The following is a 27594-nucleotide window of genomic DNA, read 5'->3' as shown; positions in this document are numbered from 1 at the left end:
TATAACATGGTATGCAATACAATATGGCAATGTAAAAACATCTCCCAATGGCTAACACAGTCTTAATTGTCAAGAAGATTTATGACGGTAGTTCACAGAAAGAAAGTGAAAGTTTCACACAGAGAAAGCTTCCAGCGAATAGCCATAAAAACTTTAGCTGACAGTTAGAATAACCCTTTCAATGCTGGCTAGACCTCCTAAGTAATTAAGACCTATTCTCATGTGATTTTAAATAAAATAACATTTAAACCAGCTCATTAGTCATTTCCTGGAACCATCCAATAAGAGTAATCTACCATGTTCCATAAGCAGAATTTTAACTTGCCTAAATAGATATTTTATCTTATTTTAGAGCAAATCAATACACCTGGATAAATATCACGATATGCTAACATGTGATATGTCACATAAATACATAATTATTGTAATTCTATCTGCAGAATAGAATGGTTATAACCATGTACTTCTTATTTAACTAAGATTTCTAAATATCGAAATCTGATCGTGATTTATCCAGTCATATATCATGCTATTAGAACATTTTTATTAATTTAGATTAATTAATTGAAGCCAGTATAATTACCAGTTAAGTAGATATTTTCATCAGATTGGTAGGTAGTCTCAGGAACTGAATGTCATGGATCTCTTTCTCCAGGCTCCTGACTTAGCCTGCTTCCAACTGCTTCCTCTGCATACTCTCTGCATTTTTCTCTCTTCCCTTTGTCTTAACTTTTAAAGGAAAAATTCACTAGGTGATAGACCAATAGGGACAATTTAAGTATTTGGTCTATAGAGGGCAGTCTCGTCCCACTAAACATACCTATCCAGGAAAGAGTTAACTTTTCCTGGTGGCTATTTTGACGTCATTTACCTTATCTTTATAGTTGTCTATAACTATAAGTTTTCTGTCAGATCAAATAGTTGTGTGTCTATGTGTCTGGCAAATTCTGCTATAATTTCTAATATGACAGTTATAACTAAATATGACCCCTAAACTTACCATGGGACGTTATACAATATCGAAAGTAAAATTAAATTATTTAATCTTCTCTGTCACAAATGTCTCGGTTTAGAATTAATTATATTCCATTAGCATTTAGCTAGCAGTCTGTACATCCCACGTTCTCATTTCTTATCACTTGATTTGTTTACACTATGCATTCCTTTAGCTTCTGGCAAAGTGGTTAGTTTTACAGAAGGGATAGAAATCTTGTGTCTTTTGTTAACTTGAAAATAACAAAATGGAGTCTGGTCTGTTCAGATTGACTCTGACAATATACATTTTAATTTCTATCATAGCACAAAATGTCTGCCGATATAAATACCCTGACACCGTGGGAAGACGTCATCCTCCCTAAGTACCCAGAGTTATCGGGAGAGATTCCGTATGCTCTCTGGAGAAAGAATGTGAGAGTACTGGACGCCTACATAGGCAATACAGGGGAAGTCACTGCACCTTCCCGCAGCGGTGTGGGTGTATGTAGTTCATAGTGAGAAGCCAGTCTCTACATGCTGTCTATATCAGTGTGTGCGGGGCTTTCCCTCACGGTCGGAATGGTGGCTCAGGTCAGAAGGGACGTGTTCTATGTGTGGGCCGTCGTGAAAGGGCTACGGGGGTCCGTCTACTACAGTCTGGGGTCCATGTGACAGGCATCTAATTTGTGTTTGTCTGACATGGGTTATTGAGAAGTGCGTTATTGGCGGGCTTGTTGCCGTGGGGCATAACTTAGCGGTAGCTGGTGGGGTCCCTGTCTTTCCTCCACACCCGCTGTATGCGGCCTCTTGAGTTTGATTTCCAACCTTTCTGGGTAGGGGTGGTCGCCTCACCACTTCCTGGCTTATATTCAGGTCTAGGTCAAGTGGGGTGACGTGGCGACCAGTGACTTTTGGGCGCCCAGTGTGTGCGTGCTTGTAGTGACAGGGTCAGGACCTGGGGACACGGATATACTGCATGTGGTGCAAAGGGGGTACTATCCCGTATTATTTCACTCAGAAGTGTTTTCACTAAACATGTAGCGTTTGGGAATATTGTTATGATAAAACTAGGATCGGTTCAAAATCAACTATACTGCGTATAGTTTGTTCGTTCTAAAGCAAATGTCTGAGTAGCGATTGCTGCTGTAAAATTAATTCTACAAAGTCACTGTGAAGCATTACCTTTTAAAACCAAGTATCTGTTCTAGTGCTAGGAGTATATAACACAATAAATTATTACTGCCATACACCATACACCATACAAGTGCGTTACAGTTGGTTTGATTAAATCAGGAATTGTGGAGAATGTCTCCGTTAGTGCACCATCGTGATCCCCCATTTCCCTTCTAAACCCTCCCCTTTGCGTCCCGTTCCAAACTCACTCACTCCCCCCTCCCAATTAAGTAGGGGACTCCATCTCTACTTCTCATAAGAAGCAGAGACATTAATGCAAGGCTATAGCGGTGCTTAGGTGACATGAAAAGCTAGATCATCAGCAACCTTTACACAATCAGTATGAGCTGCATAGTGGAGATAACAGTGCATTAATCTAAGTCCTACCCACTGGGTATCGGTATATTCCGATGTGTTTTTTTGTGGTGTTTTTGTTTTATGTTCCCCACCTGCCCCCTCCCCCTGCCACAATGGGCATTTGTAGGTTTTTGTTATGACTCCCTCCCTGTCCTCCTCCCCTCCCCCAGCACTTTCAATCCGTGCCATCCCTCCACCTAGGGTACATAAGTTCCCATGGCCTCTCCCCACGAATCCCCTGACCCCTCTCCCCAGTCCCTCCTCATGGGAGATGATGGTTTGTGTCTACAAGGAGAAGGGGTATCCCCAGCGATATTGGATACCTGCGGTTTGTAGTGCTGAAGTTACCGGGCGTAGGGCCCTTCTGGCCTGCAGGGTGTAGCGGGACAAGTCTTGGTAGATGGATATACTTTGGCCTTTCTTCCTTCAGTTGGAAGTTGTCTAGACAGCACACTGTCCCTTGGCTGGTCGCCGGGTGCGGGTGGCGGACGCAGTGCCCGGTGGGCCCGAACAAGCTCCAGTCTCGGTAAGGGTCGGCCCCCCAGCACCTGGCCTAAGATCATCCGCAGGAGTTCTGGGATGTTCTTGGTGGGGCCCACTTCTCTCACACCCTGGACACCTGTGGCATCAAGTATCCAAATTATCCACCCATGTTGTTAGGTGGGCTATGTCATCTTCGCAGCCGGTCACTGCTGTTGTGGTCTGCTCCAGGTCTGTGCAGAGTGACCTAGATTCGGCTTCCGCCACCGACATTCTGGCGTCTATGTTGGCCAGGTCTGCCCGGAGCTGGGCGACTTCCTCTCACACCACACGGCCCAGGCGAAGGGAGAGGGCTTCGAAGTCCGCCTTGGTGAGTAGGCTGGGTAGAAGGGTTCGCAGTTCTCCATCAAAGGTGGCCTGTGCTTCCGGAGAATGGGATGGCGTTGGCGAGAGCCTTGCTGGGGTAGATGGGAGCCTTTGGTTTGCATTTGTACAGCTGTGACCTAGTAGCCAGACCAGAACTGTTGCTCCCTAACATGTAATTAACAAATTATTAAAAATAGTTTAGGAAGGGATAAGTTAAAACATACCAGTGGCTCCGTGACAAAATTAGCAAAGCGTTTGATTAACTTCTGTAAAAACATGTAACTGCAAGACAGGCATTAAAATCCTCCTCTCCATAGCAACTGATTTCTATTAGAATTCTACATTAATATAGAAATAGAAACACATATAATTGGTGCAGTCACTTGTACTTGACTGCAAAGTGTTTTATTAGGAAGTCGACTAAGAATTGAGTGGAATATGTTATGTTGGTCACCAAGTGTTATGGTAAGGGATAAGAGACATTAAGTTAGGATTGATTGAACAAGAGCCGATGCTTTCTCTTGGACAGGATTGCTTTCCTACCCTAATCAAAGGGTGGTGGGAGAGTAACATCAGAACAACGTTCTAAAGTAAATAATAACTGAAAATACAATTTACAATTGTAGTTACTTTTACACAATGGTAACGGAAAATGTAATATAGCCTCATAACACTCAGCTAAAAAGTAAACAGACATACATTCTCTATTGACATGGTTAAAATATGATTTTGTCACCTTGATATTTTAATTATCAATGACATTTTAATGCGCTTTTCCTGTAAGTGATGTTGCTCCGGCCCTTCCCCAGGCTAGCCTTTGCTTACAGACGTGACCATACAGTTATGGCACGCCATAGTGCCACCTCTTGACCTGCTTGGACCTAACTTCTGTATACAAATATGTGATAGGACAGTGCTAAGCCGAGTATATGCTGGTTAAAGCTAATTATCTGCTGCATACAAGCAGCTCCTGTGGATGTTACTATTTATGCAATATACAGGCTTGGTATTCCTACTTGCGTTACATTGCTGTGAACTTAGCTTGTTGTCGATACAAGGCCAGAGGAAATGATTTGGTTGTTCCTTCGGCAAGACCCAGTGCGTTCAGCCATTATGTCTCTTTCTAGATGAAGAAATTGGTAGGGCTTTGGATGAGGTTGCAGACCAACTTTTGCTTCTGTTCAGCACAGAAATGTAGAGTTTAAAAAAAAATCGGAATGAATATGTCTTTTTTAGGAACAGAGAAATCCCATGACCCAGCACCCAGCTACATTACACAGAGGCTACACATGTGAGAACATTAACAGGCATCTGAAAGCATAACAGATATACTCACATTGAGGTTAGTACTATTAGGGACATACTGAGTTTGTTCTTCCAATAACAAATCCACCACAGGATGGCGGCCATTTTTTATATTTATCTGACTTCCACTGTCATGTACAAATGGCCTGTAAAATAAATAAAACAGTTTTATGCACACATGATGCACTTACAGTGCACACACACACAAAACGATCATTGTTTTAATTTAATAAATATATATTTACTATATCATTTACTAATTTAGTTCTTATTCATTTTATACTTAATTTAACCTTAAAGCCCACCATAATAATTTTAGGGTAGTGCAATAACGTATTTGTCAATTTTAATACATCCATTACGTATACACTCAAAAAACTAACACTAGTTATCCAAAACAAAGTATCCAATACTTAAATCACAAAGCTTTTTTATTTATTTGACGAGCTCACAGTTGACCTGCACGGGATTTCTGCCTTGATTAACCAATATTATTGACCTTTCGCCAGCCGATTTTGCCATCTGGTTCCAGAATTTAGCGCACTAACATTGGACAAACGTTCATAACTCTAACCTTTCAACGGATCCCTTAAGAGGACCACAATTCACGAGCAGTCTTTTCTATATAATGCACAATGACCTCAACCAATCATTTTCTAGAGAGAACTTTGTGGATTTCGGAATGTTAACTAATGCTAGAGCACCCGTACAGCCCTAATATCAAGCTTTTAGTGTTAGGCGGCATTTAATGCATTCTGACAGTGTGCAAATCATGTTGCTACTATTAATTAGCTCTCTAAACCAGAAGATAGGCTGCTTTGCTGTATCGGGCAAGTAAATGACAGGTTAGATCAGATTGTACAGGCTTGTTTGCTCTCTCACTCCTTATACTTCACAAGTGTAAGCAGGCAGTCACGTCTGTGGGTTGTTACGTACTCTAGATCATACAATTTCGCCTGCTTTTCTACACATTGAAAGGATAAAAATATAGAGAGAGAATTGCATAGAACTGTTGGCAACTATATAAAAACAAAGCAAATAAAACCACCTGCCAGACGATGGTGATTAAAATGAAGAGATACAAAAAATATACATTATTCATTTTATTATATAAATGTTGAATATTTTTTATATCTCCCTTTTTAGCACTAACTTTTTTTAAAGCTATCCTGCTAATTAGCAGTACGTTTAACACAAACACACAAATAATAAGCAAGACATTAATGTGAAAAGTGTAAATAAACAAAGAGGAATTCATTAGGACACACCATAAAGAGCAAAAATAATGAAATTGATTACCTGCAGTAATCACCTTGTTTTGCCACTTCAGCCAAAGACATGAGGCAGTCTGCAGTTGCTAAGTGATTAACTGCTTTAGAAACGGAGTGATAATGCTCTCCAAATTCACTAAAAATAAATGAATTGAAAACAATGAATCATATGCAAACCGGTTGATTAAATGTTTATAGGAATGTGTCTGTAACTAAGGATTTCACTTTTTTTACTTTTGCATTTTACTCGTTATCACGATCTCATTATTTTATCACTATTCCAGGATTTAAATATAAAATACGATTATCCCTATATTTAATAAATATACGTTTGTAAGGTGTGAACCTGACCTTGCAATTGGCTCACTGCCGAGCGTAGATGCCAACATAGAGAAAGCAATTAGAGAACAGTAGAAATTACCCCACAATGGCATTTGAAGTGGTTATGGTGTTTGCATCCTACATCAGCATGCTGGCAACAGACAACCAATGGCTGCATGACAAACCTTTCCATGTCGCCCTAAGCCATACCAGTAACTGTATGTGGAGCAGGATGCAGGAAGAATTTGGCCTCTGTGTTGGATTGCAGGAACGTTTATGGCTAATGACTTTAAGGGAAGGGAGATGTGCCAGAAGTTTTTTATTAAAATACCAGCCAGTGTTTTATTAAAATACCATTTTTGGTAGAAGTAACATCTTGAACACTATTTCTGGGTGGGTTTAGAATGGGAAGGCTTGCAAATGCAGTAGACAAGAGATCAGCAGCTGTTGCAAGCTATTTTTTAGATATTCCCCCAATTAAAAAATGCATAATTAAATGCGTTCATGTTTTCATTTTGGGTATACAGTCATGGGAAAAAGTACACCCACTTTGGATTCTATGGTTTTACAAATCAGGACATAATAACAATAATCTGTTCCTTCGCAGGTTTTAAAATTAGGTAAATACAATCTCAGATGAAAACCTACACATGACATATCACACGGTGTCTTGATTTAACAAAAATGAAGCCAAAATGTAGAAGCCGTGAGTGAAAAACGAAGTACACCTTATGATCCCATAGCTTGTAGAATGACCTTTAGCAGCAATACATTAAAGTAATCGTTTTATGTATGACTTTATCAGTCCCTCACATGTTGTGGAGGAATTTTGACCGACTCTTCTTTACAATGTTGCTTCAATTCATTGAGGATTGCTGGCGATTGTTTACGCACAACTTTTTGAAGGTCTCGCCACAGCATTTCGCTCAGGTTGAGGTCCAGACTTTGACTGGGTCATTGTAACATCTTGGCTCTTTTCTTTTTCAGCCACTCTGTTGTAGATTTGCTGGTGTGTTTGGGATCGTTGTTCCCTGTTGCTGCAAAACAAGTCCAAATCATCACCCTTCCACCACTGTGCTTGACAGTTGGTATATGGTGTTTGTGCTGATTTGCTGTGTTTGGTTTTCAACAAACATGGCACTGTGAAATATGGCCAAATATCTCCACTTTCGCCCCGTCAGTCCAAAGGACATTATGGCAGAAGTCTTGAGGTTTGTTGAGATGCAATTTTGTAAACCTAACATCATTCTTGCAGCCAGTTTCTTGTGTGTGGCTCTTTTGACTTCTTACCACTATGAACCATCCCCTTGCTGTCTGCACCTACCTTAATCATTGCAGCTTTTACTTGCCCCATATCTATCTGGTAGCCAACTTTTCCCTTTGTGACATTTCTTTGCACCCCGTGTCTACCGTTATGTTATTTTTCAACCTCAAATTATATGTAAGCAAAGTGCTTGCATTGTTATCCATTTGTGTGGCTTTGACAAATCCGCCTTTACTTTGTGTTTGTGTTGTGTTAATTCTGGCGTCCTCATTTCATCTATGCACCGTTTCAATGCCCCTTGTGTTTCCTACAGCCCCCTTTTGTCTGTTTGCCTTTGCCCTGACTTACGTAGCATCCTTTATTTCTGCATCCACTGACAGGCGCTCCAAATACAAATGTGCCCACATAAAGTAAGTACAACTGAACCAAGTACACTATACAGGGCATTGTAGGCTGGTATTTCCCCTACATGAAATCCCTTCAATGTGTTCAGAGCTGGTCCTTCTTCCCTTTGGCTGACATGGTGAAGTCTGACTTACAAAGGCAGCTGTACTGGGTCAGCGGTTCCATTTACATTTTCTCTGCAGAGATTCAAAGAGTTAGGAAGGGCCTTGGAATAGACTATCAAAAGTCCTTGTACAGGCAGACATGCGAAAATCAAAACTGGAGCAAAGGGCAGGATGAGTGGTGTTTTCGGAGTTGTGCAAAATCAAAGTAGGATTGTGTATACACAGTGTTGGGATTGAAGGAGTTGAATGCTAAAGTGAACATTCCTGAACCATCTATCAGTGAATTCCAAAGACACTGGACCTTAATGAAACATTCTTCGTTTCTGTTTTGGCCCAGTGAATGTAAGCCATCAGAAAGGCAGGCAGCACTAAGCCCCACCAACGGTACAGACATATGTAATGAATGCTTCAGAGACTCACTCAAGGAAGTGTAGCCATTCAGTATTGCAGTCAAGGACTAACTGCTCCCGAAGTTGATTCAGATGTCTGTAATTTTCTACAATAAAGGGAGAATGGAAACGGCTGACAGCTTTTGTACTAAAAGGAAGAGAGAGAGAAAAAAAAAATTCAGAAAATAGGAAATCAAGGTTACTAAGCAATCCGTTATATAATCACTGGGACAATTATAACAGGGCTCATTTTTATTCACACTAAGCCTTGGAATAAGTGGATTGAAATAAAAAAGGATAGTTTCATTATGGTAAAAATGAAGCTCTGTTATTGTAAATAAAGCACCAGGTTACTATGGTGAAGTGAACACAGATGCCTTTTAGAAGTGTTTTATAATATACATTTGAAAGCATAACTGCATTTTATGAGCTGAAAAAAATATGATTATATGTACCAGCTCTCCACTTACAAAATCAGAGGGAGGGGTAAGAAAATGGACTAAATGGGTACATAGGACCCTCAAATAATCAAGTAGCAGCCAGAATAATAATACATTTATAATATGTGTGATGATTTAATTGCAAATGGATTGGCAAAAGAGAAGACTGAATGAAAACATATGAAATAAAAATGAAATGTATAACAGATATAAATAGGGAAATGCACTGCATACAAACAGGGTTATTTAAGGACGGAGGCAATTGTACACGTTCTGATCAAAACAAAATGTAAACAAAACCTGGAATTTGACTCTATGTCTGTTCAACTGTGACTCACCACTTCATATTAACTTACTATATCACTTACTGTATATTATTTTGTTTAGGAGAAACGGGGCTTTCGTTTCACATCAACTATTCATATATGAAACAATTTATTATGAATAAAATCTAAAAAAGTTTGAGAAATTAAGATTTTATTTGTATTTTTTAATTCTGCATGGCATTTAAACTGTGAATAGTGTTTACTGGCATAAAATACATATATTTGTATTCAGCGATATCTCACAAGTACAACAGCACACGCCATGTACAGGTTTTATGGTGTTTTGGAAAGTTACAGAGTCAAATATAGCATGTTCCAGTTTTCAGTTTGTACACATCGAAATTTGCCAGACTGGTTATGTTGCATTTAAGACCATTTGGCAGCCCAGGAATTTAGCCCATGGAATAACAGAATAGGTGGGCTCAAGGTTACCACAAGTGTTTCAAGAAAGGTAAGGCTACACTGGGAGGGGAAAGTGGTACATTTGGCCCCCAGGGTTAACTCCGGTGAAGGTCGGCGTGATGGGGCCTTGGCTAAGCCGCTACACTAACCAGGAAAATGCGAGTTTACTGTGGGTGGGGATTTCTAAAGGTTTTTTTTACTCCATTCAGGGAAAGAGCTGTCATTCATCGCTTTCACAACTTGAAGTCCGTCCTTCAGTACCCAGGGGTAGTGCGGGAAAAATAGTTTAAGGAGGTGCAGCTGAGGAGGATGGCGGGTCCATTCCGGGTACCTCCCCTCGAGGACTTACGGATTTCGCCACGGGGGTTGTTCCTAAGAAGGAGGAGGGTAAATTCAGGTTAATCCACTACTTGTCATACCCTAAAGGGTAGTCAGTCAACAATGACATTGGCGCAATACTCTGTTCTGTTTCCTGTGCGTCATTCGACCATGCAGTTTAGTTGGTGAGGAAAGCAGGTTTTGGTGCTCTCATGGCAAAAGCTGATGTGGAGTCGGCTTTTAGGTTGTTGCCAGTCCATTTGGACTGTCATCATCTCCTGGGCTGTTTTTTCAAAGGCGCCTACTTTGTCAATCTTTGCTTGCATATGGGGTGCTCTATATCATGCGCATACTTTAAAAAATTCAGTACCTTCCTGGAATGGGTGGTTAGGGAGGAACCGGGGGGGTAGTTCCATGGTTCACTACCTGGATGATTTTCTTTGCATTGGGCCCGCAGATTTGGGGGCGTGCAGTTACGTGTTACGATCGATGGAGTGGGTGGCACAGTCGTTTGGGGTGCCGTTGGCAGCTGAAAAGATGGTTGGCCCAATGACTTGTCTCAGTTTCTTAGGCCTGGAAATTGATTCAGTAGCAGAGGAATGTCGCTTACCATCTGATAAGCTGGCAAAGGTGGGATCAGTTCTGAGCGCGCGTAAGGTAATATTAGAGGAGGTGCAGGCACTGCTCGGAAGCCTTAACTTCGCATGTTGCGTGATTCCCATGGGAAGGGTTTTCAACTGGTTTCTAGCGAAGGCCACAAGTGGGATTCAATCCACCCACCATTATGTTTGGGTCTCTTATTCCATAAAGGAGGATTTGTGGGTTTGGGCCATTTTTCTTTGGAACTTTAACGGGCGGGTTTTCTTTCGGGGCCCAACAATGTCTGCAGATCTAGAATTGTTCACAGATGCATCCGGCAGAATGGGTTTTGGTGCTTATTTTGCCGGACGATGATGTGCAGCACAATGGCCGGTAGAATAGAAGGGGAAGCCAGTGATGGGTAATCTGGCTTTTCTAGAGCTGTTTCCATTTTTGGTCACATTGTCATTATGGGGGTGAAGAACTGAGAAACAAACGGGTGCACTTTTACACGGATAATATGGCTGTGGTTCATGACAATAATAGTCTGTCGACGTGCTCTGTTCCCGTAGTGCATTTGCTTCGGCATTTTGTGTTGTTTTGCATGTCTCTGAATATCGTATTCGGGGCATGACACGTGCCCGGTTATCTGAACGTGGTGGCTGATGCATTGCCTTGTTCACAATGGAAGCGCTTTCGGATGATGGTACCAGGTGCGCAGGAGAACGGTCAAGAATGTCCGGAAGAGATGTTGCGGCTCAGGACGTCCTGTATGGAAGGCTGATACAGCAGTCTTTAGCACCAGGAACATTGGCCGCTTACGTCAAAGTCTGGAGGGCATGGAATGAGGTCTTGGGGTGTACTGGGGGGCAACATTCCAGAGAAGGGCATTTAAATTCACTCTTGAGGTTTATATGTCGACTGTTTTAAGGACAGGCATCGCAATCGATTTTTGACTGGAACCTGGCAGCGATAGTATTTCGTTTTAAATTGAATGGATGGGAATATCTGACGAAACATTTCATCATAAGGCAGGCTCTCAAAGGTTTTCGAAAGAGTAAGGCCTCGTTGGATAGCAGACGTCCAGTCACTTTTGAGGTCCTTGAAAAGTTAGTGATGCCGTTAGCTACAGTGTGTTTCATGGGTGTAAAAAGAGTACTGTTCACAGAGGCCTTTGTGTGGGCTTTTTTCGGCACATTTGGGTTGGGGAGCTAGTTAGTAGGAGCCAGACAAGTGCAGGGGGGGTTCAGCTGGCTGATGTCAAGATATATCAGGATAGGGTGCGGATTCGGCAAGACGGACGTGCTTGGAAGAGGCTGTCCGGTCACGCTGTTTTCCTTGCCGGAGTCGGCCTTATGCCCAGTTTCATATGCTACGGCATTTAGAGATGTTCGTTTGGAAGCTGCAGACTCGTTTCTGATTCACGAAGACGGGTCATCTCTGTGACGCTTCCATTTTATTCGGGTATTTAGACTGGGGCTACGGAGTTTAGGGTTGGACCCCCTAGAGTTTGGCACTCACTCCTTCCGGATAGAGGCCGCAACGGAGGCGTCTCGCCTGGGGCTTGGCGAAGATCTAGTCAAGCGGATAGGACGGTGGGAATTGATAAGATTTTGTTCCTATGTATGCCCTCATCGGATTGTTTAAGGGGTGTTTCGGTAAGAGTTTTTGTTTTTTTGTTTTTTTAATGGCCCCACAAGGTTTACGTTCTTGTTCTCGATTCAGATTGGGTGGTGTGGTTGATCGGCCACTCCATCTATTGGGCACACTGGAGAGCCGCTGTTCGAAACCAGGGAATGCAGCTGGGTTTATCACATGCCTTAGTTCAATTACATTGGATGGGTTACAGTTGGTTAGGTATATGCACAGAGATTTTAAAAGTCTGGGGGTAGGTCCACCCCCAGACATTATATTAATTCATGCTGAGGGAAATGATTTAGGGCTTATTCTCAAGAGAGAATTAGTGAGGCTTATGAAGAGGGATGTGGACCAGATACGGGAACTGGTTCCTGATGTGTTTGTTGTGTGGTCTGAAATGATTTCTCGGCAGCAGTGGAGGCATGCTAGGGACCTTGCCACGGTGGCTCGGTGTAGGGGGGAACAGGTTAACAACATGATGTCAGTTTTTATATGGCGGACAGGTGGAGTAGTGGTGAGGCACCGGTAACTGGAAGGAATGCTTTCTGGGTATTATCGGCCAGATGAGGTGCATCTCCCAGATGATGGTTATGATATGCTTAATCATGGGTTTCAGGAGGGTATCAGCAAGGCACTCTTTATGAAGGGTGGGAGCGCTCAGGTGGCTTAAGGGGGTCAAGACTTGAGCTGTGGCTGGGGAGAGTGAGTTGAGAACTTGCAGGGTTAGGTTGTGTGGCAAACAGTGGGTTGGTAGGTTCGAGCTTGTCGGTAGCTCAGAACGGGGGGAGGAGGGAGGGGGGGGGTCTAGGGGTGTACCCCTACACAGTATACCCCTAGGTTTGCTATGTATTGTTAAACATGCCACTTGGTTGGTATGGTACGTGTCATGTTATTCAGTTACTGTCGTATTATGGATCATGTGTATATGTGTGGGTCATTGCCTGGGTTAATTACATGTGGTGGGCGAAGGACGTTTAAGTAACGTGTGTTTGGAGGTGGCAATAACCTTATGTTTTTATGTGTGTTATTAAATCTGTGGACAAATATTTTCCAAAGTTAAATTGTAGTCTGCGTTTTAATGGGTGTGGGTATTAAAGTTAAGCTGGATATGCAGTTAAGGCCACTATGCGCATGTCATGAGAATGGCCTCCATCATGGCATACCATTTGCAAAAGTAGACAACTCAGGTTATTGCAAATGGGGTATATCCAGTCTTTTTTTGTAGCCAGTCACAAACAGTGGCAAAAGTTAGTGTTTTAGTTTTCGTGTGAAAAATGCAAAAAAACTAATCTGACTGCTTAATTTGGCCAGTGTTTTTCAATGTTCTAGTCCCTGGATAGACAACCTTCGGCACTCCAGATGCTGTGGACTACATCCCCCATAATGCTCTTACATCCATAATGCTGGCAAAGCATCATGGGAGGTGTAGTCCAAAACATGATGCCTATGCCTGTTCTAGTCAATGATGGAATTCCCAGAAGAGTGACAGTTGCCCTTTTAGATACCCAGTGAACGTGGCTAAACCATTCCAAGAATCAGCTAAGTATGCTACCCAGCTGTCGTACCCACCCAAGTCCGGAACTGAGAATCATGACATCACACCAGCAGTCAGAGTCAATGAAGCATTGTGGTTACTAAGCAATTAACATTAAAAATACACTACATATAACTGAGAGCTAATCAATAGAATCCCTCACGTACGTTGTATTCAGAGGCAGCTTGCTTCCTAGTAACAGGTTTCTTTACTTCTCATTTCCATTTAAAGCCTGTGGGGTTACCGTAGCAGGAAGGTACATTCTTTTTCAGTAACTGGGAGATTACCTGGGCAAATTGCCCAGTGGGAGATTACCAAAGGCTGGCTTTTAGCAGTGTCTTACTTACCCAGTAAATATTTTATGTTTAGTAACAAAACATCCACTTATCCATGTATTCCTTAATTTGGATCCGGCACTTTGTTATATAATTGTGAAATCCCTAAGCTTAACTTTCGTCGAATACCTGTATAGTATGATGGCATAACAGACCACTCTTTTACCATTTATATTTACAGATTGTTTGCTAGAGGCAAAGGATAAAAAGCACACAACAAAATGAGACAATTATTAGAATATATTTATATAAGTTTATGCACATATGGGATCTTAATGAAAAACATACCTGCAGATGTTAACCCAGTTGGAAGGAACAGTAGCCAAAAGTGAATTCTTAACTTCTATCAAAAACTAAAACAAAAAAAATAAATACAAAAGAATAATATGTATTTGCAAGCCATTACAAGCCAGAACAAGCTATTATGAAATGTACATTTCTAAACACTTTAACAAAAAATACTTTCAACTGGTTATGTGGCATATTGCAGGGAAAGTGTGATTTCTCATTAGTTGTAAGTCTCTTTGACCCTCAAAAAATGCTAATTGATATCCTAAATACCATAATCTTAACCCCTTAACGCCGTTACGACGTACCATGCCGTCCCGCATTAAATGGGCTTTAAAGCCGTTGCAGCGGCATGGTACGTCGTAACGGCTTTTAGCCCCAGGAGCAGAGGTGTACTCACCTCCGCCGCGATCCTCTTCTGGGGGGGCTGCCTGACAGCCCAGGCAGCCCCCCGCGGGCAAATGAGGCCCCCGGGGGCCATGTGATCGCTCTCAAAGAGCGATCACATGGCCCCCTATAGCTGGCTATGGATCTGCCAGCAGGGGGACTGTTTGAGATATCAGACAGTCCTCCTGCTGGTAGGTAGTGTAAAAAAAATAATAAAATTAAAGGACGTCATTAAATGACGTCGAATAACGTCATACAAAGTGTATTTTATTTAATTTAATATTTTTATTGTGCAGGTAGGTACATGAGATTTCCATACGCCACAACAGCGTTCATATAGATACACATACAGACGTTTGCGTGGCATTAGTGTGTGCACATTTTTTAAAGTATAAACAAAGTTGCTATAACAAGCTTAACATTGGTTAACAGTTACTGCACTGTTGTGTAGCGTGCAAGTGAGTTAGGTTTGTGTTGCTGTATACTACCGCAGTATAGTAAAAGCTTGAACATACAGGTCTGGAGGAAAGCAAGACTGATTAATCAATAATAGGATACTGCAGACATGTGAGTATTAATAAAATAGTTAGGCAAGTAAATATACAAGCCATGCTGAATGGTTAGTACAGTTAACCCCCTAGGCTTTACTTCCTTAATCAAAGCTACATTATGCATATTATCACAAGTTCCTAGCGACAGTAGTGTTAAAATTGCATGAGAATCAATATGAATCAGTATGAGAGATCTTAGAGATGGAGTAAAGAATGAAAGGTGAGTTGTAACAAAAGGAAGGAAACATAAAATAAAATACTTTGGGCCTTATTCTCAGATATGTTGGTGTCTGAATAGGGGTGGTATGGCATGGTCAGAAAGTCCAGCGTTAGCCTATGCCCCGGCTTCGGTGGAAATTAAGGCTGTTCGTGGGTTGTGCCATGCTGGAGCTGAGCGTGGAGACCCTCCAGCCCTGGGTCATGGTGAGAGCCGTCGAGGGGCCACAGGCTTGGGTCTTCTGTCTCCAGGCCAGGTCTCTCTGATGTAAGGGACGGCTGGTGCTCTTGTTGTATCGTCGCCGCCAGCGGCGGTGGGTCCTCAGCCTCCGTGGCAGATGTCGGGGTAGTATGCCCCTGGTGGCTTTGAGCCCAGTCTGGCCCGGTTGCGCTGTATCAGGTGTGTGGCGTGGGAGTTCGCTCTGAGGGGGCCCGCTCACGTCCTGCTGCTCTCTGTTGCACTCTTCCTCTTGGTTTTGGCGCTGTGTCTCCATTTCACGGGCCTCTAGCTTTGCCCAGAAGTTAGCAAAGAGCCTGTCTACACTGTAAAGTAGACGCTCAAACGTATTTTGGAGTGACATTGTGATTTGTTTCGTGTCAGGAGTCTCCGCCATTTTGAGATTTTTGTCAGTTGTTTGATCCTGTCGCTTGGTGGCTTTTTGTAGCCGACTAGTTGATGCTGGGTATGTCAGGGGGGGACCGGGATGACCCCCACCGGTTATTAATATATATATATCGGTAGCAAAATACACTTAGAATGACATTCTATATATATCTATCTATATATAAAATACAAATAACCGCAAATATATATATAGAGAGAGATAAATACATATAATTACATAAAAGATTACATTAGTATACACGTAGAATTTAAATACCTATAAATGCATATATATTAAAATTCTACGTGTATATTTAAATAATCTTTTTACGTAATTATGTGATTTAATTAATTAAAGTTTGATTGACATGCCTGACAACACAGGGAGAAAGTGCAGAGAATTTAATTCGCAAGCACTATATTTGACCCTGTAACTCTCCAAGACACCATAAAACCTCTACATAGGGGGTACTGTTTTACTCGGGAGACTTCGCTGAACTCAAATATTAGTGTTTCAAACTGGTAAATTGTATTACAACGATGATATTTTAAGTAAAAGTGACGTTTTTCGCATTTTTTACAAGCGAACAGCACTTTTATGGACTATATTATTGTTGTAATATGTTTTACTGTTTTAAAACACTAATATTTGTGTTTAGTGAAGTCTCCCGAGAATAACAGTACCCCCCATGTACAGGTTTTATGGTGTTTTGGAAAGTTATAGAGTCACATATAAGGCTTGCATTTCATTTTTTTTACATTGAAATTTGCCAGATTGGTTATGTTGCCTTTGAGAGCGTATGGTAGCCCAGGAATGAGAATTACCCCCATGATGGCATACCATTTGCAAAAGTAGGTATTGCAAGTGGGGTATGTCCAGTCTTTGTTAGTAGCCACTTAGTCACAAACACTGGCCAAATATTCGTTTTTTGCTTTTTTCACACAAAAACAAATATGAACGCTAACTTTGGCCAGTGTTTGTGACTAAGTGGCTACTAAAAAAGACTAAACATACCCCACTTTCAATACTTTGGCTTGTCTACTTTTTCAAATGCTATGCCATTATGGGGGTAATTCTCATTCCTGGGCTACCACACCGTCTCAAAGGTAACATTACTAATCTGGAAAATCTCAATTTAAAAATGGAATGTTCTATATTTGACCCTGTAACTTTCCAAAACAACATAAAACCTGTTAATGTGCGGTACTGTTGTACTCGTGTGACATCGCTGATTACAAATATGTGCATTTTGTTGCAGTAAAACCTAACAGTGTTATGACATTCACAGTTAAAATGTCGGACGGAAATGCAAATTTAAAAAAAAATCTTATTTTCTCACATTTTTTTTATTTTATTCCTAATAAATTATTTTCCATATGTGAATAGTTAATGATAGATTAAAGCCCTATTTGCCCTGAACAAAATGATATATAATAAGTGTGGGTGCATATAATTTGAAAGAGGGGAACTACGGGTGAACAGACATATAGCGTAAATTATAGTTTTTGTTTACGTTTTGTTTTGATCAGAACGTGCACTATTGACTCCGTCCTGAAGGGGTTAAACTAGTCAAAAGCCTTACCCCATTTCCAAATCTTTGCCATCAGCAGAGGGATTCACACACATGATGTCACTGCTCACATCAGCAGAGGGACCACCCCAGTTTACATAGTATAGACTGTGGGTGCCCGAAAGGTAGATCCCCAGATGTTGTAGAACTACAACGCCCATGATGCTTTACATGCCTTTAGAATGACAAAGCATCATGGAAGTTTTTAAAACACCTGGGGGATCTACCTTTTAGACCCCACTGGTATAGACCATGCCAAATAGTGAGAATGCATAATGAGAGATGATCTTTACCTAATATGATTCTGTATGATCGTGCAGCACCTGAAAACCACACATAAATATCTCATAATACCCCATCACTCAACTCCTGCTACAATTGTATCACTGTGCATCCACAACATACTTTGCAACAAAGAGCCCTCCAGATTTAAATCCATAAAATACAGTTTGATGCTTAAAAAAAAAAACCTAACAAAAAAACAACCGCATACAATCCATTTCTGCTGTGTTCTACAGTATGTATCTTTGTAAAGTTCGCTCTTCACGTCTGAAATGGCTGCTGTGCAGCCAATTTAGATCATCTCACGTACAGGGAACAAATTGTAACTCCACGTGAGATTTCTTTCTATCCAAATGATCTGCTACCACAACTATCTTGAGATTTTACCACCTGACAGTTAACCTGGTCTGATCCCGAATGATGTACAATTGAATGTGAAAAGGCAAGTGCATAATTTTCTCTTACTTCGGCTAATTTCGACTTAATAATTTACCTCAAGCCTTTTTTAATTAGTCTCTATGGAGACAGGGGTGTGATAATTAAGCAGACTGGGATACAGATTTTATTCAAATATTGTAATTATCCTGGGTATGCTTGCTGCAACTTGAGATGAGTGAAGATTTTTCTCAGTAGACAAAGCTAGAATTATTCAAGCCATGGCGGACTGTTGTAACCTGCCAGCGTAAAATGCACGAAGAGACTAACTGCTTAAAGAGCCATCAAAAAGCTTCATTTTTATTTTTATTTTATTTTTATTCTTTATTTTTGGACAGTCAGACAGCAATCCCTACTGTTAGGAAGACAATCGTTTTGTAGTACAACAGTATACAATCGCAGTGCCGTAAGCGTGTTAAATACATTTTCACAATAAAGAAAACTGATCGTGCTTGTTAACAGTGATATCGCTAATTGCCTGTTTTTGTAGAACTAAGAATAAAAACAAAACTAAACAAAGTTAAAGCAATACGACCATGCTGTGGCCTCAGTCGTAGTATGCAATCAAGTAACTGACATTCCCTCAAGCTTTAGGTTTCACTATTCACCAAGTGAATTCAGGTTATGAACAACCAAAGCCATTAATTAGGCTGAGCAAAATAATCAATCAGAAAGAAATTAAGAATATAAAGAGAAACAAAGAACAGATGTCAGCTTTGACCCATTCCCCATAGACTTTGCTCCAACGTTATCGGGGAGGCTTTACTAGAAATACCTCCACAGTATGAGAGTAACCAACGTCAGGACCGATGACCCCTCTTTAACACAAGCCACGGAGCTCAAACGTTTTCAAAGGGCTGTGTGGTGGTGTGAACTATGGCAGAAGTTTATCCCTAAGATAGCTCTCCTGAATCTTACATAGTACCTCTGCCATAGTAGAGGCTGTATCTCCCAGCCATACCGCAGCTAAAGCCCTTCTGGTCACCAGCGTTTTTCTGTTCACAAGTTTATGGACTCTGGCTAGTAGGCCACCACTGGTCAAAAAGCTTCATTTTTAAATTTTGCTTTAAATGTAGAATAAGGAGTTAAAGGAATTGTGTAGCCTGCCAGTGAGAAACAGCAATAGCAAATACACAATGTCTTTATATCAGATAGAGCTTCTCTTTCGGCTTTATGTTCATCTAATTCATATTATGCTAACATTACATAGAAGATATATATATTACATGTCGTATTCCGTTAATTGTGGCCTTGAGTCCACTTGCTGTCCTTTATAGCTACTAGGCTATTCTGCTAAACGGAACACTGACATTCTTGGGCTCACAGTTTGTCTCATTGTACAATCTCTCACAGCTACTAGTATACTGTCACTGGCTTAGAATATGTGGCTTAGGCCTAGGCCGCTTTTTAATGGTGAACTGCTGTCATTACCATGCCTTATTACCTTCCCTGAGTGTAAAGTAATACTATATAATAATTGATTTCCACTTCGGGAACAATTGTTTCCCCACAACGCACTCCACTACAATGCTCTGAAGACCCCCAAAAAAAAAAAATACTATTGAAACCAGTTTTTTAATAATTAACCACAAAAATGCACATTTTCTTGTCAGACTTAAAAAAACCAAACACACAACAAACAAAAACAAAAAAACTAATGAAAAAAATTCACAGTAAATGCTAGAGTGCCATTACTAGACACAAAATAACACAATAAATATCATAACATAAAGCACAGAATCACATGCATTGATTGTTGTAGATTTATTAGGCTGTCTATACCTCCTACTATTGCTGGTCTTTATTATTTCCCCTGTCTGGCATGTATATAACTGAACCAAATGAATCTGTACTGAATGTCTCTTCGTCTAACTTTCAATTTAATAGCTGAATAATAGGCATTTCAATGCAGCATAGCCCATTCCACGGCCACTAGATATACCTAATTGAAATAAAGACAAACACATCCTTCTCTTCCATTTCTCTCTTTAGGCCAATAATCCGCATATTTCCCGATTCCTGGAGCAGACGTATCTCTGTCAATAACCATAAAAGTTTTACAACTAAACTTAGATGGCTTGCCGGATTGCCTCTATTATGAAGAAAGAACACCTTCAATTCACAGGCAAAGACAAATAACTTTGATTAAACCTTAACCATACTGTTGGAACACACAGGGGAGACTAAAGATCACCACTGAAGCGTTTCATCCCTCACTGGCACTTCATCAGAGACTCTGAGGTGAGTGAATCGCCGGTGAAGAACAAAATGCGTGGTTTGAGATGGTTATGTGAAGACATGAAGGTTGGGGATACTGCAGGTAATGCAGAGATAATTCTCTTACTATTATTTGATCTGTTCAACAAATACTTTTCTAATGTTTATTTTAATTTTCATTTATTAGTTTATAACTCAATTGCAGGAAAATTGTTCTTTAGGTCATAGCTGTAGTATGAGGAGGCCCTGTGAAAAGCTCTCAATTTGTCCTATTTACAAAACCAGTTTATAGATACCATGCGTCTTCCCCATGCAAGATTAATATGTCTAATATGTTTCTCAAACAGGGCTTTTTTTTTTTCTTTTACAATGTCTCATTTCTTTAGAAATGAGACATTGTATATCCAGGGAGGGCCGTTCTTTTTATCTTTTTTATATTTTCATATGTGGCTAAGCTTGATCATTATACCAGGATGCATTTCAATAGCAATGATATTTGGAATAGTTAGGGTTGATCCAACCACATATACTGTATGACCAAACACACTGGGTTTATTTGCCAGACCTCTCTGGTATCTAAAGGAAACAATTTCTTATACCGCAACATAAACTACATTAGCAAATACGTGCGATGGTGAGGTTCCTAGCGCTTGTTAGATCTGGGTATGGCATCTGGTACTTCCCAAACCAGAGTCTCTTCTATCTGGCAGTAACTATGTAAAGGTCAGAAAAGGATACAGGGGAGCAGCGCTTTGTGGATGTCCTCAAACTCGTATGGTGGTGAGTCAGTATGGAAAATATGAGGACAGGAAACAGAATATAGTGTAGTATATTCTATAGGTGGTGAGATAAAATAAGCAAAATACCACTTACAATTTTCTGGAGCTTATGTTCAGCACCATATATATGCGCCTGGGCGATATGATCCCCGCCTGTGGATATGTCGCTCATCCACCTATAGAATATACTACACTATATTCTGTTTTCTGTGCTCATATTTTCCATACTGACTCACCACCATACGAGTTTGAGGACACCCAGAAGGTGCTGCTTCCCTGTGCCCTTTCCTGACTGATAAAATACATTATGATTAGTATCATTACATTAAATGGACTCTCCAAGTACCAAAACAACTTTAGCTTAATTAAGCAGTTTTGGTGTATAGTCCATGCCCCCGCTGTCTTGCTGCTCAATTATTTCAAAATTAGGAGTTAAATCCCTTTGCTGATGCAGCCCTAGACACACCTTCGTTGGCTGCGACCCACACACCAACACTTCCTGAAAGAGACTCATTTTAACTTTTCTTGCTGCACAGTGTGTTTACGTGTGTTTAGTTTAGAATGCCTTATTTCCTGCTTTGTTAATTGCCTGTCAAAATCTGCGGGAACCTTCTGTGTGTGATTAAAGTTCAATTAACAGAGCATGAGATAACCTCTAAAGGAAACAAACTATGCTGTAAACGCCGATTGGAAATTTAACTTTTTTTGTTCATGGAGCCAGTGATTTTACTCCTAAATGACAGAGAAGAGCAGTAAGGCTGCAGAAACATGATCTATACACCAAAACCAAGTTCATTAACCTAAAATTGCTTTGTTGCTTGGAGCGTCTCTTTAACCCCTTAAGGACACATGACATGTGTGACAGGTCATGATTCCCTTTTATTCCAGAAGTTTGGTCCTTAAGGGGTTAAGTGTTTGAGCATATACTATATAACATGGATTTGCGGGACCATGGTTATTATGTCAAATTGCTCAAAGGGGTTTGAGAAAGACAGCTGTGTGGGTAGAAACGTTGTATTTAGCATGGTTCCTAACAGGCATTCCTCTATTCATTCGTGAAGACCCTTAGAACCCAACTGTTTGGGAAAGCATGTCATTGTTCTGTGTATTTTTATCTTTACAGCAGTACTACTGTATAGCTCCTCATAATTAGTGCTTCCACAGTCCACTTCACTCTCTTATCTTCCCAGTTCTGACAAACATCACTCGGTTCCCTTTTGTGTTACCTTTACCTGCCTTCACATAGACAAACCCATTTGCGACTGATCTAATCCACATCCAGGTTCACATTATTTGATAATTACCTGCGGTTTTATATCCCCTTTGTAAAATTGTTTAAAATGAGCCACTGAATAAGTTGCCACTATATAACGAATAATAAAAGAAACGAGCACATTCATTTTAAAAACATATCGGCATATTAACAATTTTATATTATACTGACTGATGTTAAAAAGCTTGTCTCTGTTGTAGTAAATTTCTAGTTGTCAAATATCCCCCTTTTACAATTGCACAGCGCTGCGGAATATGTTGGCGCTATATAAATGATAACAATAAGAAGTACATTCTGATTAAAGGCTTCACAAATGGCTTGCCCCCATGTCAGTACAGAGCTAATATGTGGAACTTCAGAAAACACGTGAAGGCTTATTCACTTACGTGCGAACTGTCAAAAAATGTATGTGAATTTCAGACTAAAGGCCAAAATAGCTGAATTGGAAAAAGTCTCCAAGTCAGCTATGCTTCCAGTTCTACTATTTTGGTCTAAGATTTTAAATTCCTAACGATTCTCCCTTAAGTAAATAACTGACAGCCAACACCATGATTTGGAATTTGTACACTGTATACAAAATATCTAAGTGTTACATTTCCGAGCGAACAGGGATAAAGACAGTTTGGAAGTAACATTGTGCAATAGCAATCACTGCATAAATTAATGTACCGTGATAATTTTCTCACATCAAAAACCTAAAGACCGCTGAAAGCCCATCAGCTTAATTAGGCTTCATTATTCTCGGTTTCAAAGCCATGAGGCTCTAAGAACACAAAGGTCAGGTAATTGGAGACAATAGAATAGCATTTATTACCTCTTGTCCAGATACAGACGTATAACACGCAGACGGGTTCTTTAAGGTTTTACGAATATCACCCAGATGCCGGTGTATCTGTGAAATCACCTGCTCGATCTCCAACTTTCTTTGCTTTATATTTGGGAAAACTGTGAGGTCTTTAAACAATTCCGTTTTGTTTCCAGTCCTATAAAAATAACGATTTTGCTTTAGTTAAAAAAAATATATATATATATTTTTTGTTGTTGTTTTGTTTTGTGTTTTATTCTATATTATTACACAAGCATTGATTATTCAATAAACTGGGAATTGTAAAGAACTGACAAGCGAACTGTAAAATTTACGCCCAAATAACTAAACTGGGCAAATACGCTAAGTAAGCCATTTTATCTATTTAGTTTCCATTTGAGCAGCTCAGCTTTTGCTATTTCGTCATCGTTCCTGCTTTTGTGAAAACATTTTTACAAAAATGACACTTGCTTATTTAGTAAAAGAAATGCATTTCATACAGTTATTCGCCAAACCAAGAATTGTAGAGAACTAACAAAGGAATGTTTAATTAGGCCACAATAGCAAAAGTGGTTCTCCAGCTGTTATATTGCCTCAATTCCATGGTCAATTTCCGGTTTAGTAAATAACGATAAGTGCGTCCGCGATATTCAGAAAATACTTACTTTGCAGCTTCTTCATTTAAGACCTTTGCAAACTTTCGTACAGGGCTAAGCATCTGTGGGATGTCGAGGAAGATATTCTGCAGCAAAGAGGATTTAACTTGGGATTTTATGGCGGGAATCAGTGCTTCAACGTGACTGTCCAAATAGCACAATGTACTGGCTATCACAAAAAATTCCTGAGGGGAGCACTGAAAAAGAAAATTGGATCATAAAATATTTAACTTAACTATACCACGTTATCACATCATCGTCTGCTGCAAACATTTGTCAAGTGGATTTGCTTACAGCACAATTTTATTTATTGATTGGACAACCGTTCCTACTAATAACGTTTTTATCAGGTCTTTCGGAAAACTGTTACGGTAAATATTCATTCACACATCTGAAACTGCTACGGGTTTAGCACCAACATTATATAGTGACATTTTTATGGAGTGCATTGCAATATTTGTATAGAATAATACAGCAGTTCTCAAAATGTTGTGACATGGCCATAGGCCACCTCAACGTGTACCACAAACAAGTAAATAGGTTCAAGGCAGTGCTTAATGGTTAATTCTAAGAAATATATCCCTATATTTATATCAAACTATTTAGGAAGCTTTTTTTTGGTGCTCAGAGATCGGATTGTCAATGGCCAAAAATGAATGCATAATTAACACATCCACATAACCAATGTCAAAACCGATTGAGAACGCAGAACGTCTTATCTATGCAGTAGAGAGGATTGTGGTCTCTTATCATTATCATTCCACATTGAGATAAAACGGAGGGAGGGGTAGCACAAACAGTACAAAAAGCAAGCTGCAGCAGTTATCTCTAAAATGACCCTTTGAGTATGTATTTTAAAAAGTCTTTGTATTACAAATAATATTTTTATCGGGCAATTAATTAAAACGAGTACCGTATATACTCTAGTATAAGCAGAGTTTTTCAGCACATTTTTTTGTGCTGAAAAACCCCAACTCTGCTTATACTCGAGTCAATAGTCTGTATTATGGCAATTTACATTGCCATAATACAGACTGGGGGCTGTGGGGGCTGGCAGAGCTGTAACTTACCTCTCCTGCAGCTCCTGTCAGCTCCCTCCTCCTCCGCGCCGTCCGTTCAGCACCTCGGTCAGCTCCCAGTGTAAATCTCGCGAGACTTACAGTGGGAGCTGACAGAAGAGCTGCACGGAGCGGCGCGGAGGAGGAGAGAGCTGACAGGAGCTGCAGGAGAGGCAAGTTACAGCTCTGCCAGCCCCCCTCTCCCCCACTGAACTGCGAATGCCACTGGACCACCAGGGAAGGAGAGACCCCCTCCCTGCCATATATCAAGCAGGGAGGGAGGGACGAAAAAAAAATATATAATAATAATAAAAGAAAAAATAATTAAATAAAAAATAAGAAGAAGAAATAATAAAAAAAAAAAATCAAAATAATTAAAAAAATAATAATAAAATTGCCCACCCCCCACCAAGGCTCTGCAACACACACACACACTGCACTCATACACACACACGCTGCATTCTCATACACACACACGCTGCAAGTTGTATTTTTGAGGATTCATTTTATTATTGAACAACAACCATGTTCTCAATGAACCCAAAAAACTCATTAATATCAAAGCTGAATATTTTTGGAAGTAGTTTTTAGTTTGTTTTTAGTTTAAGCTATTTTAGGGGGATATCTGTGTGTGCAGGTGACTATTACTGTGCATAATTATTAGGCAACTTAACAAAAAACAAATATATACCCATTTCAATTATTTATTTTTACCAGTGAAACCAATATAACATCTCAACATTCACAAATATACATTTCTGACATTCAAAAACAAAACAAAAACAAATCAGTGACCAATATAGCCACCTTTCTTTGCAAGGACACTCAAAAGCCTGCCATCCATGGATTCTGTCAGTGTTTTGATCTGTTCACCATCAACATTGCGTGCAGAAGCAACCACAGCCTCCCAGACACTGTTCAGAGAGGTGTACTGCTTTCCCTCCTTGTAAATCTCACATTTGATGATGGACCACAGGTTCTCAATGGGGTTCAGATCAGGTGAACAAGGAGGCCATGTCATTAGATTTTCTTCTTTTATACCCTTTCTTGCCAGCCACGCTGTGGAGTACTTGGACGCGTGTGATGGAGCATTGTCCTGCATGAAAATCATGTTTTTCTTGAAGGATGCAGACTTCTTCCTGTACCACTGCTTGAAGAAGGTGTCTTCCAGAAACTGGCAGTAGGACTGGGAGTTGAGCTTGACTCCATCCTCAACCCGAAAAGGCCCCACAAGCTCATCTTTGATGATACCAGCCCAAACCAGTACTCCACCTCCACCTTGCTGGCGTCTGAGTCGGACTGGAGCTCTCTGCCCTTTACCAATCCAGCCACGGGCCCATCCATCTGGCCCATCAAGACTCACTCTCATTTCATCAGTCCATAAAACCTTAGAAAAATCAGTCTTGAGATATTTCTTGGCCCAGTCTTGACGTTTCAGCTTGTGTGTCTTGTTCAGTGGTGGTCGTCTTTCAGCCTTTCTTACCTTGGCCATGTCTCTGAGTATTGCACACCTTGTGCTTTTGGGCACTCCAGTGATGTTGCAGCTCTGAAATATGGCCAAACTGGTGGCAAGTGGCATCTTGGCAGCTGCACGCTTGACTTTTCTCAGTTCATGGGCAGTTATTTTGCGCCTTGGTTTTTCCACACGCTTCTTGCGACCCTGTTGACTATTTTGAATGAAACGCTTGATTGTTCGATGATCACGCTTCAGAAGCTTTGCAATTTTAAGAGTGCTGCATCCCTCTGCAAGATATCTCACTATTTTTGACTTTTCTGAGCCTGTCAAGTCCTTCTTTTGACCCATTTTGCCAAAGGAAAGGAAGTTGCCTAATAATTATGCACACCTGATATAGGGTGTTGATGTTATTAGACCACACCCCTTCTCATTACAGAGATGCACATCACCTAATATGCTTAATTGGTAGTAGGCTTTCGAGCCTATACAGCGTGGAGTAAGACAACATGCATAAAGAGGATGATGTGGTCAAAATACTCATTTGCCTAATAATTCTGCACTCCCTGTACACACACGTTGCTCTCATACGCACACGCTGCACTCATACACACGCTGCACTCATACACACACACTGCATTCATTATATACACACACTGCATTCATTATATACACACACTGCATTCATTATATACACACACTGTAAATAAATATTCAGTTAATATATTTTTTTTAGGATCTAATTTTATTTAGAAATTTACCAGTAGCTGCTACATTTCCCACCCTAGTCTTATACTCTAGTCAATAAGTTTTCCCAGTTTTTGGGGGTAAAATTAGGGGCCTCGGCTTATATTCGGGTCGGCTTATACTCGAGTATATACGGCAAGTTAGTTTAGTTACACATATGCGTTATGCAAGTTGCTTATCCCTCCAGAAAGGCTCCAAGTAAGTGTTAATAAGCTGCTAATGAAAGTTAAAAAGTAGATATGCATTGAACATTTCTTTCATTGGACTAGCTTTACATCTTAACGTTAAGG

At 40.4% G+C, this 27594-nt stretch overlaps 1 protein-coding gene across 1 annotated transcript in view; it reads right to left on the bottom strand.

The window, feature by feature from the left end:
- The window catches only part of MSH3 (mutS homolog 3), a 220624-nt gene that overhangs the window by 91104 nt on the left and 101926 nt on the right, over positions 1-27594 (bottom strand). Inside the window, exons 14-19 of the mRNA XM_063453727.1 lie at positions 24056-24243; positions 23400-23568; positions 14271-14335; positions 8442-8558; positions 5956-6063; positions 4688-4802 (exon numbers count right to left, since the gene is read on the bottom strand). Coding sequence (XP_063309797.1) covers positions 4688-4802; positions 5956-6063; positions 8442-8558; positions 14271-14335; positions 23400-23568; positions 24056-24243 — 762 coding nt within the window. The remainder of the gene's footprint in view (positions 1-4687; positions 4803-5955; positions 6064-8441; positions 8559-14270; positions 14336-23399; positions 23569-24055; positions 24244-27594) is intronic.

This window comes from Pelobates fuscus, chromosome 5, assembly GCF_036172605.1.
Source record: "Pelobates fuscus isolate aPelFus1 chromosome 5, aPelFus1.pri, whole genome shotgun sequence".
Taxonomy (NCBI): Eukaryota; Metazoa; Chordata; class Amphibia; order Anura; family Pelobatidae; genus Pelobates; species Pelobates fuscus.
Note: the sequence above shows the minus strand (reverse complement) of the source record. Positions and strands in the feature narration are given on the sequence as shown.